Source organism: Lipotes vexillifer, unplaced genomic scaffold (genome assembly GCF_000442215.2).
Source record: "Lipotes vexillifer unplaced genomic scaffold, Lipotes_vexillifer_v1.1 scaffold693, whole genome shotgun sequence".
NCBI classification, from domain to species: domain Eukaryota; kingdom Metazoa; phylum Chordata; class Mammalia; order Artiodactyla; family Lipotidae; genus Lipotes; species Lipotes vexillifer.
In genome coordinates this window covers 943,688-962,772 of record NW_006783500.1, presented here as the reverse complement: position 1 = coordinate 962,772, position 19,085 = coordinate 943,688, and the positions used below count along the sequence as shown (strand labels likewise).

At 38.8% G+C, this 19,085-nt stretch overlaps 1 protein-coding gene across 8 annotated transcripts in view; it reads left to right on the top strand.

Moving 5' to 3' along the window:
- The window catches only part of RIMS1 (regulating synaptic membrane exocytosis 1), a 484,376-nt gene that overhangs the window by 338,951 nt on the left and 126,340 nt on the right, over positions 1–19,085 (top strand). For 5 of the 8 annotated variants that reach the window (XM_007456122.1, XM_007456121.1, XM_007456119.1 and 2 more), the window contains one exon: positions 1,934–2,023. The exons of 2 other annotated variants lie outside the window; for them this stretch is intronic. In XM_007456122.1, coding sequence (XP_007456184.1) covers positions 1,934–2,023 — 90 coding nt within the window. Of the gene's footprint in view, positions 1–689; positions 768–1,387; positions 1,481–1,933; positions 2,024–10,436; positions 10,521–19,085 lie in introns of all 8 variants that reach the window. One more of the 8 variants, XM_007456117.1, reaches the window with a different exon arrangement.

The following is a 19,085-nucleotide window of genomic DNA, read 5'->3' as shown; positions in this document are numbered from 1 at the left end:
TTTGCGGTATGCGGGCCTCTTACTGCTGTGGCCTCTCCCGTTGCAGAGCATAGGCTCTGGATGCGCAGGCTCAGCGGCCGTGGCTCACAGGCCCAGCCGTTCCGCGGTATGTGGGATCTTCCCGGACCGGGGCACGAACCCGTGTCCCCTGCATCGGCAGGCGGACTCTCAACCACTGCACCACCAGGGAATCCCTGCAGTCACCTCTTGATCTTCTTTCCTTTACTGCCTTCAGTACTGTGACCAGCCTTGTCCCTGCAATGCTGGTCAGCATTTTGCTTGTTATTAGACTATTAACTTTTAGTCATATTAATTCCCAAATTTCATAAATTATTTGATTAGTACTTTTAGCTATGAGTTATTTCCATAGAAGCAGGTGTAATATTGAACAGGGATTAAATAGTAAGTTTCATGTTGGTTACTTCGTAGAGTGTAGTGCTCAAATCTTTTTCAAATTAAGGCTTTTAAACTATAACTTAAGTCTTCATCTTAATTATGGAGACATGTCTATGATTCCATATTTAACAGTACTTTTCCTACCTTCAAATAATTATTGTGGTTTTTCTGAGAAAAACAAAAGATCCATCTGTGTTTGTAGCTTTCTAGGTCTCCTACTTTTTGCATATCCTGATAAAATTCGCTTCATATTTATTTTCTGTTTCCTGCGTGTCTGCGTTCCCATGTTCCAGACATCTTGTTAGGCACAATAAAACGTTACCGCCCAAGATGCCCTTGTTAGAGAACTGTTCTCACTGGAATATTTACAGGTAAGAGTCATAACAGTGAGTCTCGGTTATAAACTAATCCCTAATCCCCCACCAACTAAAAGTAGCAAATTTACTTTCTAATAAAGCATTAGCATTTCCTCTTCAAATTAATTATATACAGAGAAAACTCATGATATCTAAAAATAGCTTTTAGGGGGAAAGGGGGGAAGGGTAAATTGGGAGATTGGGATTGACATACACACTCTACTACATGTAAAATAGGTAGCTAATAAGAACCTCCTGTATAGCGCAGGGAACTCTGCTCATTACTTTTTAATTATATGGGAATAGAATCTAAAAAAGAGTGGATATATGCGTATGTATAACTGATTCATTTTACTGTACAGCAGAAACTAACACAACAGTGTAAATCAACTATAGTCCAATAAAAACTAATTTAAAAATAATTTAAAAATACAATAAAAAGTAAAAATAGCTTTAATTATAAAACCTATGCTAGAATATTTCTCTAAATGAAATATTTCTCTACTTACCCAAATATCAGATTTCTAGTCATTGTCTTGTCATTTATTTGTTGTTTTACTTGTTTTACTTGTTGATTTCAATTATGAGAATTGATTTTATATTATTTTATTTTTGGATGATTTTACTTTGTGGAGCTCAATTCTGCCTGCACATACTAAAACCAAACCCCTTCACCATGAATGCTTTCACTCGAGAGCACTGAGGTTTACTGATGAGATTCTGGTTAGGTAAGGACGTTTGGACGTCATACCGTCCACCTCCCCTGTCTAGTGTTTGAACCAAAATAGCTGAGTTGTAAAATTTTCCTCCTCTGCTGTCCTTCATTTTGTTTTGGTGTGGCATCTGTCCTTGGTAATGAAGTGTTAGGCATTTTGTTTCAGTGCTTTCTGTATCCAGTTTTTTCATAAGTAGGTGTGACTTAGCCTCATTTTTTTCAGTCTGAGACCCTTTTAAAAAAATTATGCAAAGCAATTCAAGCATAATCTTTGTTTAGTGTCATTTTCTAAACAAAACTGTGCACGGCCATCCTGTCAGCGCTCACACCCTTATGAACCGACTCGCAGTGATTCTGCACTTTGTGTAAAGGGGACAGGACTCGATGCTTTCCTCTCTAACTGGTCTTCCTCTCTCTGTTTTCTCTGTCTTTCTCCTCCACCCTGGATGCAATGCACTGGCACTAGTGACCTGCAGCCCTCCCTTGACAGGGCGAGGAGTGCTAGTACCAACTGCTTGAGACCAGATGCTAGTTTGCATTCACCAGAACGAGAAAGGTATAAAGACTTTCTTAATTTCCTGTCATTTTGTACAGTCATTTTTTTCCCTATCACTTTGTTTCGTGTCATTGAGTCTCACAGCTTACTCATCCACGTTCACTTGCCGACTGCATTTCCCCTCCCTTCCGTACACGCCTGTGTAGAGATGTGTGTATGTGGCGGAGCCAGAGGGAGCACATACACATATTTCCGTGAATGCTGTTGCAAATGGCGTGACGTGATTTGTAACTGCTTCTCGCTGCTGCTTTTCCCCTTTTGTTGCTCTTCAGTGGTTTCCTTTACACCTACTCAGGGAGCCTTCAGTACGCTGATATGGTTGTGAGGGCCAGTGAGTTATCTGAAGGGGAAGATCACTTTCCTAGTACATCCGCTGAGAAATAGTATTTATAGGTTCAACTACAATCTTCCATAAACACAAAACAAGAATCTTATTTAGATAGAATACTTCCCTTGTGCATCTATATTCGTGTTTTTTTTAAATCAACTTGCTCTTTGATATAGATGGTTTTGCCTTAAATTATATTTCAACAAAAAATAATGTTTATCGTAGATTTCCTGATGCCTTACAAAAATAAAGGCACATTATATACACACATAACGTAATTTTGCTTAACACTTCAAATTGATGGATTAATAAATAATTCTGACTTTAATTAAATGATCATGTACTACACTGTCTCCGAACTGTGAGCAGCTAATTTTTCCATTGTGCTAGAACTTTCTATTCCAGTAAACTTGGTTATAATTGATAGCCTTGGTTATAATTGTTATCTCTTTTCAATTAGAAGTCATTCACTGGAAATTTGCATACTACCTCTTCACAGATCCTGAAGAAAAATGTTTAGTTGTGTTAATGTAACCCACTTTTCCTCTTCTTCAGAGGCTGCTTAAAGCTTTCCCTTAGCAATCTTTCTAGTCTGATTCTACTCATTTATTTATGAAATGTTTATTTCTGGAATTTCATGATTGGTACAGGTAGACATGTTCATTTTTTTAGTGTCTTCATAAGATTCTACTAAAGAAATCTACTTTTTAATTTTGTATTCTTTTGTATTTGCAAAATTTGTAATAGAAAACAATGGAATCTAACTTTTTGTATTTCTTTACATTTGTAGAAGAAATTTTAGTTGAAATGGACTCTTCTGTAGTTGAATGGGCTCTTCTAAAATCACAACTGAAATTGTTTCATTATTCTCGTTTGTTGTATATTACCCCCCAAAAATATATACAAGAGTAGCAAGAAAATATATTTTTTTACTTATTATTATTTCCTTATATGTTTCTGGTTAGTGTTAAAACAAGGATAGAATGAAGTCAGCGGAATCTTCTGACTACAACGATACCCTAACATCTTAAAGGTCATCTCAATTTGTTCTAATAGAAATACAGTTTGAGCCACATGCACAATTTTAAGTTTTCTGCTTGCCATATTAAAATATGAAATTAACTTTAATACTTTGGTGTATATCTGAAATATTATCATTTTAACATATAATCAGTTAAAAACTGTTAGTGAGATATTTTGCACTCCTTTTTTTTTTTTTTTTTTTGCGGTACACGGGCCTCTGACTGTTGTGGCCTCTCCCGTTGCAGAGCACAGGCTCCGGACGCGCAGGGTCAGCGGCCATGGCTCACGGGCCCAGCCGCTCCGCGGCATGTGGGATCTTCCCGGACCGGGGCACGAACCCGCATCCCCTGCATCGGCAGGCAGACTCCCAACCACTGTGCCACCAGGGAAGCCCTGCATTCCTTTTTTCACAGTGCTCCTTGACCACTTGTGGCTACTACATCGGACAGTACAGTTTTATTCTGTCGCTGAAGCCTGTCGAGCACGTGTTTTCTTGTTGCTCTGAAGCCAGAGAATTCACAGATCCATGTATTGGTGAATTTCATCTCTGATAATACCCTTAGAACAGGCCAACCTGTAGACAAATAATCTGGCCACGATTCTTTTACAGGTCATAGTGAAGTCTGAGTGCACTCACTTATGATACGTACTTTTTTTTTTTTCTTTTTGCGGTACGCGGGCCTCTCACCGTTGTGGCCTCTCCCGTTGCGGAGCAACAGGCTCCGGACGCGCCGGCCCAGCGGCCATGGCTCACGGGCCCAGCCGCTCCACGGCATGTGGGATCTTCCCGGACCGGGGCACGAGCCCGCGTCCCCTGCATCGGCAGGCGGACTCTCAACCACTGCGCCACCAGGGAAGCCCCTGATACATACTTTTGACAGAAGAGAAAATATGATTGAAACCTACATTCACTCTATCTATTGAATAAAAAATAAATTTCCCCTTGAAAAAAAATGAAAGGGGGCTGGAATTGGTGTTACTAATGCTCTTTAACTTATTGGGGTCAATTTGTTGTCAAGAAGAAAATAAAGTGAGATGAGTTCTCATCAGGAAATTTACAGATGCTGTAGGTGTGTCTTGGTGTGGAGGATGCCGTCCTTCTGCGCACAGACCTCTGAGCAGCTTCGAGACAGGACAGAGTAGGGCCAGCACTGGGGGCTTTGTGCTCTTTGGAAGATCCACCAGTAAGTCCCCAGACAGGACGTGAGGAGAGTTGGAACTGGGGAAGCTTTGAGGGTTTTCCAGGTTACTTAGTTCTTGTGACTGACCAGAGAGATGATCAGTGCCTGACATATACATAGTAGATAAGATATTACAGAAAAGTTGTTAAAGACATAACTTCATATTCTTGAGATGGTGACATATCAGTATTTCCACCTTGTAACCTATCGAGGTCAAACAATTTGCTGATTCTAAACCATCTTGATGAATATGTGTATGCTGTTATACCTACTTAATGCCCTTTTCTGGAGTATCTTCACTAACTCTGAAAGCAAAGGAAGTTCTGTGTTAGTACAAAGGATGAAATTGTTAAAGCAGACCCAGTACCCCACACCACACTTCACTGATTATTTCAAGATAAAGGAGCGCCAGGAACAGTTAGCATGTTCTTTTCCCGAAGGACCCCAAAACCATCAGGCCGACCTTTTCTCCCTTATGGCGATGGTTTGGCCCAGGTTAACAGATGAATTTTGAGACAGGCACATGGAAACACTGTTTGCAAAGGAAGTAATTTCTGTGTTTGAGCATCTCCATTATATAATATATTCTGTTGATTACATAACTAGCAAAAATACGTAGGGGTTACCCCGTTGCCCCATCCAGTCGTGACTCATAAGTTAGGAAATTTGGGGTTCATTTACAGTGAAAGATCTAGAAAGACTAGTTGTACCCTGCTGAAGACGTTGAATAGATAAGGACACTTTTTTATCTTTTCTCTAGCAAATACCACTGCATGCTTACAAGGAGGTCTGGTCAAGGTCACTGTACTTTCATCTGTGTCAAGGTCAACTTGAGGTCATCGGTTCCCCCTTGGTCCCTGATCCGGAAGGAGTGAGTTACAGGCCTGCTGTTAACCTCTCCTTTCCCAGGTTTTACAACAGAATGTTACTTACGTGTTCAGAAACACTGATTTCTAGAGCCACTGGAGAATGATTCCTTTCCTCAGATGTTTTATCTTCTTCCTTGACCTTTTCCAGAAATCTAACCTCTCCTTTCTTCAGCACCCTCTACAAATTCCCTAACACCTCTGTGCTAAGGCAGTCTCCTTTACAGGCTGCTTTACCTCCCTGTCTCCCCCTCAGCTTTCCTCTTTTGCCCTACCCATCCCATCCCTGAAATTATACGTCTGTCAGTCAAAAGTTTCCACACTGGGACATCCCTGGTCGCGCAGTGGTTAAGAATCCTCCTGCCGATGCAGGGGACACGGGTTCGAGCCCTGGTCCGGGAAGATCCCGCATGCCGCGGAGCAACTAAGCCCATGAGCCACAACTACTGAGCTCTCGAACCACAACTAATGAGCCCGCGTGCCTAGAGCCCGTGCTCCACGACAAGAGAAGCCACCGCAATGAGAAACCCGCGCACCGCAATGAAGAGTAGCCCCCACTCGACACAACTAGAGAAAGCCCGTGCGCTGCAACAAAGACCTAACACAGCCGAAAATAAATAAATAAACTTAAAAAAAAAGTTTCCACACTAATACATATGGAGACAACACTCCACTGTAACTGGTCATGCCAGACCCTCCCCTGCAAACCAGGCCTAAATTTCTCGGTGGTTGGTAGACCCTGTGTGCATCAAAAGTCTAAATCAAATGCACTGTCTCCCTCACATCCTCTGCCAGCAAAATTCTTTCTCTTCCAAAATGTCCCTCTACTTTGGCAGCTTTGACATATAACCATCCACATAATCTGGAAATACTTCTGCTCCTTCGTCTCATTTGATGAGACAAGAAGTCCTATCGGTTCTCCTTCGAGAATCTCCAAGACAGATTCCCCCCCACCCCCGCTTCATTATACTATAGCCCATCCCCACTTCCGATGCCATTCTTGCCCCGTTAATTTCTCATAAGCTCTATTAATCGTTCTGTTCCTTTTTGTCTCAAGTCTTTTTCCCATTAAAATTGAAATACCCTTTTTCCTTTGTTGTCTGCCTAAAAATTCTCCTCATTCTTCAAAACAGGAGGTCAAATAACCATTTCATCTATAAAACTTCTCTTAACCTCTCCCGCACATGCTTGCCTTTCCTTGCCAGGCAGAATTACTAACTCTCTTTTCTGGGCCTATGTAATATTACATGCGTTCTATTTCACTTAGTCACGCTTTTTTCTTGCACTAGATTGTACTCCTGGAGGTCAGGGATCATATTTGGCCTTGCCATCTCTTGCGAGATAGCATTATTATTTTTTACTTAGTAAATGTTCCATCTGGGGCTTTGGGGGAACTTAAAAGACACCCCTTATTTTCTGCTCCCAAATCTGTGTCCAATTGTGAGCTAGACCCAAGAACTGCAAGGTGGGGGATCTAATTATCACCATAAATACAGTGAACAAGTTCAGAAGCTAGACTTCAGGTTGTAAGCTTGCTGGTGACTCACCAAGAGGCTGCCACACTTTCTGAACCACGAGAGGCTTCTGCCTTGTGAAGGCTGCTGTGCAGGTTTATTTGCTGTGGTGTTTGCTGTTTGCAGGCAGACTGATTAGCAAGGAGGAATCCAGAAAGGGCTAAGTCATCAGTGCCTGATTCTTTAACACAAAGTCCCCCTCCTCCCTCCTTGGGGTGGAGAGAGGCCCGAAGTAGGACTTGAAGGAATTTCCCTCCACATGGAAACACGAGGCCTAAGAGAAAGGAAGTTCCTACCTAAAACTTAACTGTAACTTGAATTGAAATAAGTAAAATTTATTCCAAAGTATAAGCACCTATATTAATTTTCACTTAAAATAGGATTGGGGAAAATGTTTCAAAGGACTAAATGAATGATGGGAATAGACAATAAAAATATGTACTGTATAATCAGATCTCTAGTCTGTTCAGGTTTGGTGTCTAATATGACAGAACTTCACAGATAGTTTTTGTGTGTGCTGTTTAGGGAATGAATGGTTTACATTTCCATATAATCCCTCTTTTAGATAGTTAAGCTGCTTAGCCGTGCTCTGCCAGGACATATGCACCACTGAAAGATGTGTAAATATGCAAGCATACATACGAATGACACATTTAAACACACGCACTTTTGTTGTAAGGTATATCCTTGCTGGGGGAAGAGCCCCAATGTAAGAACCATTTCATTGCTTGCTGAGGACTGTCAGTTCTATGTCCTTATATCTCCTCGGTGGGTCCCCTTACGGATGTTGATTTCTTTTCTTTTCTTTTTTTTTTTTTTTTTTTTTTCCGTGGCACGTGGAATCCCCCCGGACCGGGGCACGAACCCACGTCCCCTGCATCGGCAGGCGGACTCTCAACCACTGCGCCACCAGGGAAGCCCACCGCTGTTGATTTCTTAGTTAAGTTTCTTATTACTTCTTACCAGTATTACCCCCAAACTTCAAATCTTATCCTCTTATTATCTACTTAAATATTTGCAAATATTTATTCATTACTTATTCTGTGCTGGGTGTAGTTGATGTAACTGCCCAAACAAAGCAAAACAAGACACTGTAGCCCCTTATTTGGGGAGGCCCCAACCTGTTCCTTTAGTTCCACAGCCACCAGAGTGACCCTTCCCCTCCTGTTCTGAGCACAGAGAAAAGGATGGGCTCCCAACAAATAGATGTTCCTGAATTAATGAGTTTAGAATACCTGAGATTAAAGCACTAATAATGCAACTAAGGTAACCTGCAGGCAAGACAGTTGGGAAGAAAAATCAAGAAGGGGCTGTTTTAGTTGTTTCGTGATTAATGACTCCAGTGTAGCCTGCCATGTTCGCTTCTAGCATGAAAACGGACATGGAAGGTGTGTGTTTTGCTCAATAATAAGGGAATAAAGATTCTAATTTTGGTCCTTCTGTATGATAGGAGAAACAGAAAGAAGTTGGACACATTTTAAAAACATATAAAACGTTAGTATATTTCAGGCTCACAAATGCATGATATTAAAACTTATGTGATGTCTGTTCTTTGGACAAAAATTGGGTATAATTTGATCCTATTCTCATCATATCCAAGATATGAGGGTAAAGCAAACATTTATGTTATTGGGACTGCATATCAGCATATTCAGAAGGACTTTGAGTGCACAGGTGTACATGTATGATGCTAAATATTTCTAAAAGTTTAACTTTTAATAGCTTGCATTCACAATGCCTTGTTTCTAAAGGTACACCCTCTCTTTCATGGCTTTCACTGCATGTTTCATAATTATAGCATTTTTCTTTACTTTTCATGTTTAAATAAACACAAGGACTGGAATTTTGCCTCAGGAAGCAAGGTTATTCATGATCTTGTCAAGTGAATATTACTTATTCCTTCAAAAATGTTTAAAGAAAAACATATTGACTCTGTATTTTTAAAGAACACCTTAAGTTTTCTCATAACTGAGTACAATTTCATGTGGAAAACACTAGCTATAATTGTTTTCAACTATTTTAGAAATGTTTTTCTTTATCGTGTCTGCAGAACAAAAGCCAGTAAAGTGCAAAGCTACATTTTCAAGCATTCCAATTGGATTGACCAACTATATACTCATTTAAAATAATTCAATAATTTGAAACGAATGCAAATTTGTTTTTAATTTCATAAACACATAACACATTCCAGAGGACATGCCACACAGTTTTCTCTTCTGCCCAAATTCTGCTTGCAAGTATCTTTATTGGCTTCACGGCTTCCTCAGAGCCCTCCTTCAATCCATCCAAGGCTGAGTGATGACAAACAGTCCTCCCAGGGGCTTTCAGAGAAGAGCACCTGCTGACTAAAGGTATCCTGGTCACATGTTGATAGCCCTCTGCTGCTTTTGTCCAGACTGTCTAATAAATCCACGAAGCCAAGTTAACGGCAAAAAGAGGTGGCTCTTAAAAAATGTTACGACTGGTCTTCTTTGGATTATTATAAAACCGTATAGTTAGATGAGTCTTAAACCCCATTCAGTGATCCCTTGTTGCATATGAGGAAGCCAATACGCAGAGAAATTATCCTGCTTAAAATGTTCATATCGAATATATTAAAATTTCCAAATTTGGGCCATCCAGTCCCTTACTGCCTCTTTTCAGTATTTGCCCGGATGTCTGTAATTTGTGGTTATGCAGAGACAGAATCTCAAGATAGTTTAACAAAAGAATGAACCAAGTTTCAAACTTGTATTTAACTGTTAATCATAAAAACAGTTTTCTTGTAAATGCTGAAACAAGAAAACAACTGTTTACCCCAAGTAAAGATTAACAAGATTTTTTTGAAGGCAATGCTACTTTACCATGGCACTTATCTGTATTTCCCACTTTTATCCGTCAGTGTTTTTTGCTCACAACTTTTTCTTTTCAGTTACTAACCCTGCAGTTTTCCCCCAGAAAACTTGTTAAGACTTCACTGGTAGCATTTCCATGAATCATTTCTTCATGTTATTGGTTCCACACTAGAGAGTAGTTTTATTTCTTCCACTTAAACTATGCTTCTGCTCTGTATTAAATTCACACACCTCATTTGCCACTTTATCCAGTAGTTTCAAGACCTCGTATCAAATAAACATCGGTGGCTTCTGAAATCTATTTTATTCAGACATCTGCCTGATTCTTAAGGATGCATCTTTGTGAAGTTATACATATGTATTTATGTGTATGTAGAGTTTTGCAGACACACACCACATTTAAAAGAACAAAATTACACAGGAGATTTCAAACATCTTCCCAAATAAGTTGTTTCTCTCTTCACATGTAAGGCTACAAGTTTTCTTTTCCTACAATATTGCCATGTATCTTTCCAAGGCCTGCAAAAATTAAGAGTAAATTATGGAGCAAAGAATCTACACTTTGACTCTTCGGGGTAATTTTCCAGTCCTCTTGTTCCATATATTCTTTTATTTTAGGAGTTACTAAATGTCTTGTTTTTTCCTGTCTTGTTCATTGGGCAAACAGGGGTAGATGGTCCCCCTCTCTAGATAGGAGACGGCCTCCTAGCCCCAGGATTCAAATCCAGCATGCGTCTCCGGAGAATGACAGGTACTAGTCACTTCCTCCCCACAGACAAGTGGCTTCCAGAGACTGGCAGGCCACCAAGTGGAGGGTAGCCAAGAGCCATGATGTGGTTATGATGCCTTCCTTTTAGGGGCCAGAGCGCAAGAGGTGGTGATTCCAAAACTCTAAACACGTCCACCTCTGATAAAGCACCTTAGAATGTTTCCTGAAGTGAAGCTAGCATGCGCAGGGCATGGTTTAAACACAATAAAGTCGGGTCCAGCGGGAGAGTTCTCTCTTAATGAGCATTTGTCTTAGGGTTTCGATTTTCTAGAAACATATTTAACTATTGATTTTGTCTACACTTGACTAAATTAAAATTCTCAGGTGCTTTAAAATGTATTAAAGTCTATCACAGAGCCTGTTCTTTTGTTATACTGGTTGATGATCTGATCTTCATCGTCTTGTTTTGTTAATAATGAAGTTTAGGCTTTGGGGCATATTCCCTGATTTAAGACAGAATAACCTCGTTCTTATCTATTTTATGAATATTGTGTTTTTTAAGCCAAATATTGTCCAGGGCTAGGGTCAGTCAACAAGGTAGGTTTTTAAAAATAACATCAGTGCTTTGAATCTACTTCATGCTGTGATGTCACAAGTGCCAAAATATGTATTTCCATTGCTTTGTTTTCCTTCTTGGGCGTTGTTCACCCAATTCTCCTCTTTTGTGATGGCTCTTATACGTAGGCCATGTCGTTTCCCAACTGGCTACAAAAGGTTATGGGTGTTTTGACTGCTTCTCTTCTGGTGAAGCAGAAACTCAGTCAACACATGGGTGACATCTTATTTAGTATATTTCAATTTGAAAGAAAAACTAAACGCTGTCACTCAGAAAAGATTAGTAAGTCATCTTACAAATGTTGGACCCCAAGGTGGTATTTCATGGAGGCTTTTTGAATATTTTATTATGCTTTAATCTTTAACACCTTTACCTCTTGATATGACTTACGTATTTGGAATTTAAATCTAGTTCCCTCTACTGCTAACTGATTTCTAGGATAGAATTTATGAGACTAGAAAAATTAGTAAAATCTCCAATCTAAAAATTATTATAAACTTAAAGTCTTTTCAAATAAGAATATAAAATAATAGTATAAATAAAATTTTTAAGTGTGCATCCACATTGCTACTCATTCATTCAGCAAAACTTTTTTGTGCATTTACCGTGTGCACTATTCTAATGGCTAGAGTCACAACAGTGTTTAAGAAAAGCAGTGTCATGGCCATGAAGGAACTTAGAATTTCCTCTTATAAAAGACTATTCTGGATTTCATCTTATGTAATGATTGCTAGAGTATAAGACGATTCAGTATGATGGTCTCTGTAGTGAATATAAATGTAAGTTTATCTGGGTTTAGGATAAGCAACATGGAAATCCAAATAGTAGTTTTAGTTCTTACATACATGAGATGAAGATTAGTTGAAGATTAGTTGTCTTTTAATAACATGTGAATTATGTTATTTGATTTCATAGATTTTATATATAATTTTAAAGGTAGATCTTAGAAGCAGAAATAGTCCTTTTAGATAAGATTATTAAAGGGAACTCTTCCTAATACATAATTCTGAACATTTTACTTTTCATTATGATTTATTTATAAGTAAATTCTGTGTTCAACAAAAGGAAGTACATTTTAAATGGCTTGATACTATGATTTATTACTGTTGGGAACAGAATGTTATTTACAGTAAGTTTTTATTATTAAAATATATAAGTGCCCATAAAAATGAGAGAGAAATTACTGCGTCAGCTGACACTAAATTCATAGGTAACCGTGGCAACTGCTCAGGAACACAACACTTGCATTTCACCTCCTATTAGCTTTATTTACTCATTCAGAAGTTTCTGCCGATTCACAAATGAGGTGAACATGGCGTCAGATTTGGAGACAGTGAATGTTCATAAGAATTTTGCCATCAGGTGACTTTTGCCCTAGGTCACTGGTTGCTAAAAAATATATATTCTAAAATCAGTGACAATTTATATAATCGCCTTTGGATGTCCGGTATCAAGGCATATTTGATTATTTTGAAACTAACATAGTAATACAGTAAGTAAATATTTGCTTAAGAGAGCTCTCTAGTAAGTTGGAAAGCATTGAGTTGCCGTCTTATTTCACATGGTACGTGTGTTCACACACACACACAATTTTTAATGTACCATTTCTCCATAATTTAATTTCAACAATAAGAAATCTTGATGTCATCTCAAGTGGTACAATAGCTTTATTTGGAATTAACATGGAAGCATGTTTCTCTAGATGGAGGAATTTTCCTAGAAGTTGTAAGATTTTGTAAAACAAGGATGAGGAAAAAATACGTAAGTTTGGAACCCCAGGGAATGTTTGTGACTTTAAAATTCTAGTGAAAATTTTCTTGCAAAATTTTTCAAATATTGAAAAATTTAAGAATCATCACTCCAATAACAAAGTATTTCTTTGTAAATGGCATTATTTTAATATATAAATAGTAACTTTTATGAACCTGTGTGCACATAACTCTGTTATGAATCTTAGTAAAATTGAGAGCTACTTGTGGCTTCAAATTAACCAAAATTTGTGAGTGGCAAGTTAGAAAAAATGTATTTTAATAGATCCCTGAAGCATTGAGGTTCTGAGTTTAGTGCTCACAGTTGAATGAATCATCCTTAAGTGAAAGGCAAGTATAAATTACTGTTACTATTAATATTATTATCATCGTCTAATTCAACTTTTTGGTAAATATTTTTTCCAGAAAACGCAACATATTCTTCTTAAATTAAAAACAATGTTTTGATTCTAATAAATGTGAGGTGATTGTTCTTACTTGGTACATTTTGAGATGCATGTTAATACTTCATTGGCTTGAAGTTACTGACTCCATTGTTTTGATTGAGAATGTTTTTGCATCATGGTACATGATATTTTTAAGGAGGCAATTTATTGATGTGACTTAAATAAAATGGAAAATATTTGATAAAATAACGTTATTTTCCAGGAGTTTAAATTAAAGTATCCCACTGTGTTTAAAATTAATTCCTGAATTATTCTGCTAATCTAGTTCTGATTTCTTTTGCAACTTGGAAGCAGCTACTTGCCTATAGGAATCTTTATCCTTAAATATCAAGTGGTTTCTTTTTATTCAAAGTGGATGAATCTTCTTTCTCCATTGAAAATATTCATGAGATAAAGAAATTACGCACTTTTTTACTTCCAGAATTCATGATACTTGCCATGCAGATGCAGAGTTAATGTAGAACCACCTACAAATTCAGTGCATCACTAATCATTTTTGTTTGCTTTGTAACATCCTTTATCATCTGTGCTTTTCAAAGATGTCCTTTTTTTAAATGAATGAAATGTACCCATGTACTGAAATACTAAGTGAGTCTGTTTAATGGCTATAGTCATATACATAAATATCAATAATAAGCAAAAGGGTAAATATGTCTTAATTGTATGCATCCATCTTCACCATATGTGAACATTTCTTGTTTAGGTAGATTCTGTTTAAATTTAATTTTTTCCTTCCCAAAATTATGAGGAAACAAGATGATGGAGATTTGCATTTCACATTAAGCCATCTGGATAGGCAACCAAAATACAGACAGAAATATTCTGATGATATCAGTGTTGATTATAATTAAAACATTATGTGGTAGAATTTATTACATTTTCCCCAAAGCAGACTATATTTTCATCTTATTAGCATGTTAATTTTCCACTTTAATAGAATTGTAGTATCTTCAGAAAAGTTTTATTTATCAATGTCTTCAGGGAGTTGCTCTAACTGAATTTATAGATGAGGAAAGGAAAGTGGCCCAGAAACAGATTTTAACAATTGCCTTTCTTTTCATTAGTACATTTTATGAATCTTCACACTTAATCTAATAGAGAATAATAATGAAAAATGGAACTTCCAGAAAATTAGACTTAATTAGGAATGCCCTCACTTTTCGATTATTACTCTTGCTTCCATTTAATAATACAATAATTATTGTTACACCTTACATTTGAATATACCTTTATAGCTTTTAAGGACCTTAATTTGTGCCCTGTGAACTGGGAGGCATCAGGCCAAAATCATACAACTGTAAGTTGCGAAGTAAAAAAAAAAACTCAGGATCTCTGATTCTTGCACATCTACACCAAAGAAACATTCTTTACATGTAATAAAATAATGATAAAAAATTTTTGATTCAACAGAACACATGTTAAAACCCCAAATAACTAAGACATGATGGAGGCACTGTCACTGTTTTGTTTGCTTTTGTCTAAGGATCCCTCCAGCAAACATCGTCATTCAAAGTCACTCGATGGCGGAGGGGGCAGGAACCTAGGGCCATGGGCCACGACGGTGCCTCACCAACTGACTCAGACCCATATTCCCTTGGACAAGTCACTTAACCTTCCTGGGACTCATTTTCCTCGTCTGTAGATTTAGGTGGTTGTAGATGGACTAGCTGAATTCTGATGGCCCTCAAGACTCTAAAACTGAGTCCATGCTGCCTAGTTGCATCATGATGAACATGTATGTGTTGGGCCAGTAATGATGACTGACACCTCATTATTCATAAGGCAGTAACCAGAGGGCATTTCTTATTTATGGTATCTTAGGTTTTACCAAAGACCAGAAAACAATGCCAAGTTTTATGTCTAAATTTATTTGATTTGATGTAAGCTGAACTGTATAACCCTGATTACGTTTTTACTTGTTGTAACCTTTTAGATTCCCAAATTCCAGTAGAATACTCAAAATATTACTTTTTTAACCACCTAGCCAACATATATTTATTGAGAAGCTACTATGTCCTGGGTGTTGATGTTACAGTAATAACCCAAACACAGTTCCTCCCCATGAGGAACTTAGGAAAGCGTAGTGTAAGGGAGAAGGTAGTTCCTTTCACTGTGATCCATTTTATGATCACATGATCAATAGTTTCAGGGAAATAGTACAAGAATATAAATTGATGGTTTTAACCTCTCCTGTTTACGTATCATAAGACCCTATTCCAAGAAAAAGCTGTGTTTAAACATACAATGTATTCATAGCTATAACTTAGGATTTGGGGTAGAAAAGACAGTAGGATTTTCTATTTTCTTCTCTATTCTTGCTTCACACTGAATTATTACAATCAAGTGAATGTCATTTTAACTCAACTTGAGTATTCTTTTAGTGGTTAGAAGAATTATAAAGACATGCCCTTTGTAGAGATCTGTAGAAGAATCTTCAGTAAAGTACGTTTCTGTGGCATTTGAAGAGAACAAAAAGGGCATCCGTAACAAGAGGGTTAAACACTAAAACAAGGACAAAAGTTAGATGCATGAACCTCTGCATGAATATTTGTCAACCAGTTATGGGACATTGAGTTTGATACTCTTACACATGAATAAGAGTCTTTATCTTCAAGAAACAAATATATATTATTATCATTTTAAATAATACTTTTATAGCATTGATCTCTTCCTATTTTAAGTAATGCTAAAAGCACTACAAATCCTTGTTCTATGTAATACTGCAAAAAACAACAAATACTACAATACAAATACTGAGTAATACTGAAATATTTAGAGTTAGCAAATCTGTAAGGCGATAGTGTTATTATTGCAATTCTGCAGGTGGAAAAAACAGGCCCAGAGAGGTTAAGTAACTTGACTGAAATCATCCCGCTGGTCAGAAACAGAGTAAAGATCAAACCCAGTTTGGCTCTAGAGTCCGTGCTTTTAGCTACTATGATCCAGTGTCATTTATGCCACAGATGCAACGCGTTCATGGACATTGAGATTATAGACTCTTAGTTTGACATGTAAGGACCATGTGAGTGAGAGCAAATGACTTAACCCCTCTAAGCCTCAATCTCTTTATTCTCATAAAGGCTGAAAGCTTAGTACCTCCTTGTTGGATTGGTGAGCTTAGGTGAGATAATGCAGCAAGTTCTTAGTAAATATTAGACACTGTTAGTATCGTCATGGTTGTCATTATCACCATCACCAGGTACTGTGATGATCAGCCTTGCATCCAAACCCATTAAGTTTAGGGATGAGAAGCAGAAGAGATGAAAGTTTTATAGAAGAAATAAGATCTCGGTTGGGTCTAGACAGACTCATAGAAATTTCTAGGGATAGGAGAAAAACAGAGAAGTTCTAAAAGATTCTTGTCACCTTCCTGCTACAGGAAGGTAGAAAGTTGGTACAAAGGCCTGCAGGGTGCTTCTCGTGCCTGCCCTCCAACCACAAACCCTCCTCTCTCAACACTTTCCTTCCTGGTCCACTTACTGTCGCCTGAACATGCCAGAGCATCTCCCTTCAAACTGCAATCCACACCTGTCCCCAGGCATCCATCCATCCCCACATCTCCGAACCCCCTTGCCCTGGTTGACTGTTCATCGTTGCTGTTGTTAGCACTGATCCCCTTCTGACATGTTATACAATTTACTTGTTTGAGGGTTTTTTTGTTTCTGTTTCTGTCTTTGCTTATGGTTTGTCTTCTACCACTAGAACACGAATTGCTTGAAGGCAGAAATTTTGTCTGCTTTGTTCACAGCCATATTCCAAGCAGCTAGAGCAGTGCCTGGCATATATACACATGCCACAGATATTTGTCAGCGAGTGAGTGAGTGGGTGAAAACCCTTCGTGACCGTGAGCTTCGTGAGTTGACCTTAAACTCTGGGTTCTCACTTGACTCTCACTCTTCTGAGAGGGGACGAGGGACTCTGGCTCTCCCGGTCCCTGGGCACTCCTGGGGCCAAGCATACATTTCCCCAGATGATATAGGACGTTTAATTTCGAGCTCAGGCCCCAGGGTCTGCAGACCTTCTACCTCTGCCTCTGCCGTCACCCCGCCGCGAGCACCTGCTCTGCACCTGCTCGCTTCCCTTTGCTTCAGGAGCAGCTTCTCTTCCCCACAAGCTCCGCGTTGAGTGCAGGCAAGTGCTCAGGACCTATCTGCTCCCCTGCATCCTGCGGTCCCCTCTCCCGACCACACGATCAACAAGGTAGCTAAAAGCTACCCCCTAGTGTCGGAGGAGCACCTCCATGCCCCAGCCTGTGCCTGGCATTGTGGTCTCTTCCCTCTGTGAACAAGGGTGCACCCAGAGGGCAGGAGTCAGAGTCAACCCCTGCACCCTCTTTGCTGGACAGTGTGTGACAGAAGCAGCTCAGGAGCCGGACTTAGCTTCTAGCCCCGGCTCTGCCACCGGCCATGTGGCCTGCCCCGAGCCTGTTTCCTCCTCTGTGAGGTGGACCCCTTCCCGAAGGATCATCGTGACAATACATAAGGCGGTGCCTCCTTCAGTCCTGGCCCAGAGTTTTCCTGGGGAATAGCCTGATTTCTAACTAGTCAAGGGACGTGGTAAGGAGAGATGCCCTTCCTCTGTCACATCCCTTTTGCCACTTCAGAAGCGAAATGTCAGAGTCATGAAAGTCTCAAGAATACACAGCTGGAACCCAAATTCTAAATCCAGATTCTGAGTTTGAGGGCAAACTCATGTGAGCCCAGCAAGTGGCAGCAGGGAGAGAAGAGGGGCGGGACGAGCATCCCCAGAAGCGCACGCGCCCTGTGACGCGGACCTGGCACTTTGATGTGCATCCCTGTGCCTGGACCTACGCTGGATATCAGAGCATCTGGCCTTAATAAGTAAAAAGAGTAGAGACGAGAGACTAGATCTTAAAGTTCTCATCACAAGAAAAGAAAATTTCTAGCTAGTGGTGGTGGGTGTTGACTAGGCTTATTGCGGTGGTCATTTTGTCATATTCACAAATATTGAATAATTATGCCATACACCTGAAACTAGTACGATGTTATATGTTAATACTATCTCCAAAAAAGACAGTTTTTTCCTTAATATTGTTGGAAGGAAGGGATAGCAGGAAATAAAAATAAGGATAAATTGTAGACAATCAATTATCAAGATAAACTATAATGTTTTTTATGGTTTCTCTGTTTTGTTTTAAATAAGTGAGTTTCTTGACCACAATATTTTTTTTATTTCTTTCACATGTATTATAGTCCAGACACATTTTAGGTTGAATAGACATATGTAAGCTGCCTTGGGGAGATAAACTCTATGTATAAGCATTATTTCTATAGGAAAATGCATCTCGGGTTTCAAATGTTCGACATACATACTTACTTTTAGAACATAGAGTAAATCAGGAACTTTATTAGTTCTTTGATTTGTGACGTATGATTAGGTTTTTAAAATGCTACATGATTGCAAAAGTATCTTTATGACAATTTTTAAAGTAATTTGAATAGTTGATTTTTAAATACTTTTATTTATGTCAAACACGTTTCCCTAGAGCATTTTTCTTCTCTTTTCTTCATAATTTTGGGGGAGAAAAAAGCAAAGGAGAACAGCTTTGTAGCCCCAAGTTTCAACCTGTCGAAGTAGAGGGCACTTCCCCCGTGTGTGGTCTTTCAGCACCTAAACCACAACTGTCATCACTTTTATCATCACTGCGTTTCACCGTTGAGTTTGTTTCTTCCTCAGGAAGGCACAGTTGCCAGCAGGAACCCCCATGACATCAAGACTGTAGACTTTAACGCATCTACACTGATGGGGTGTCAGC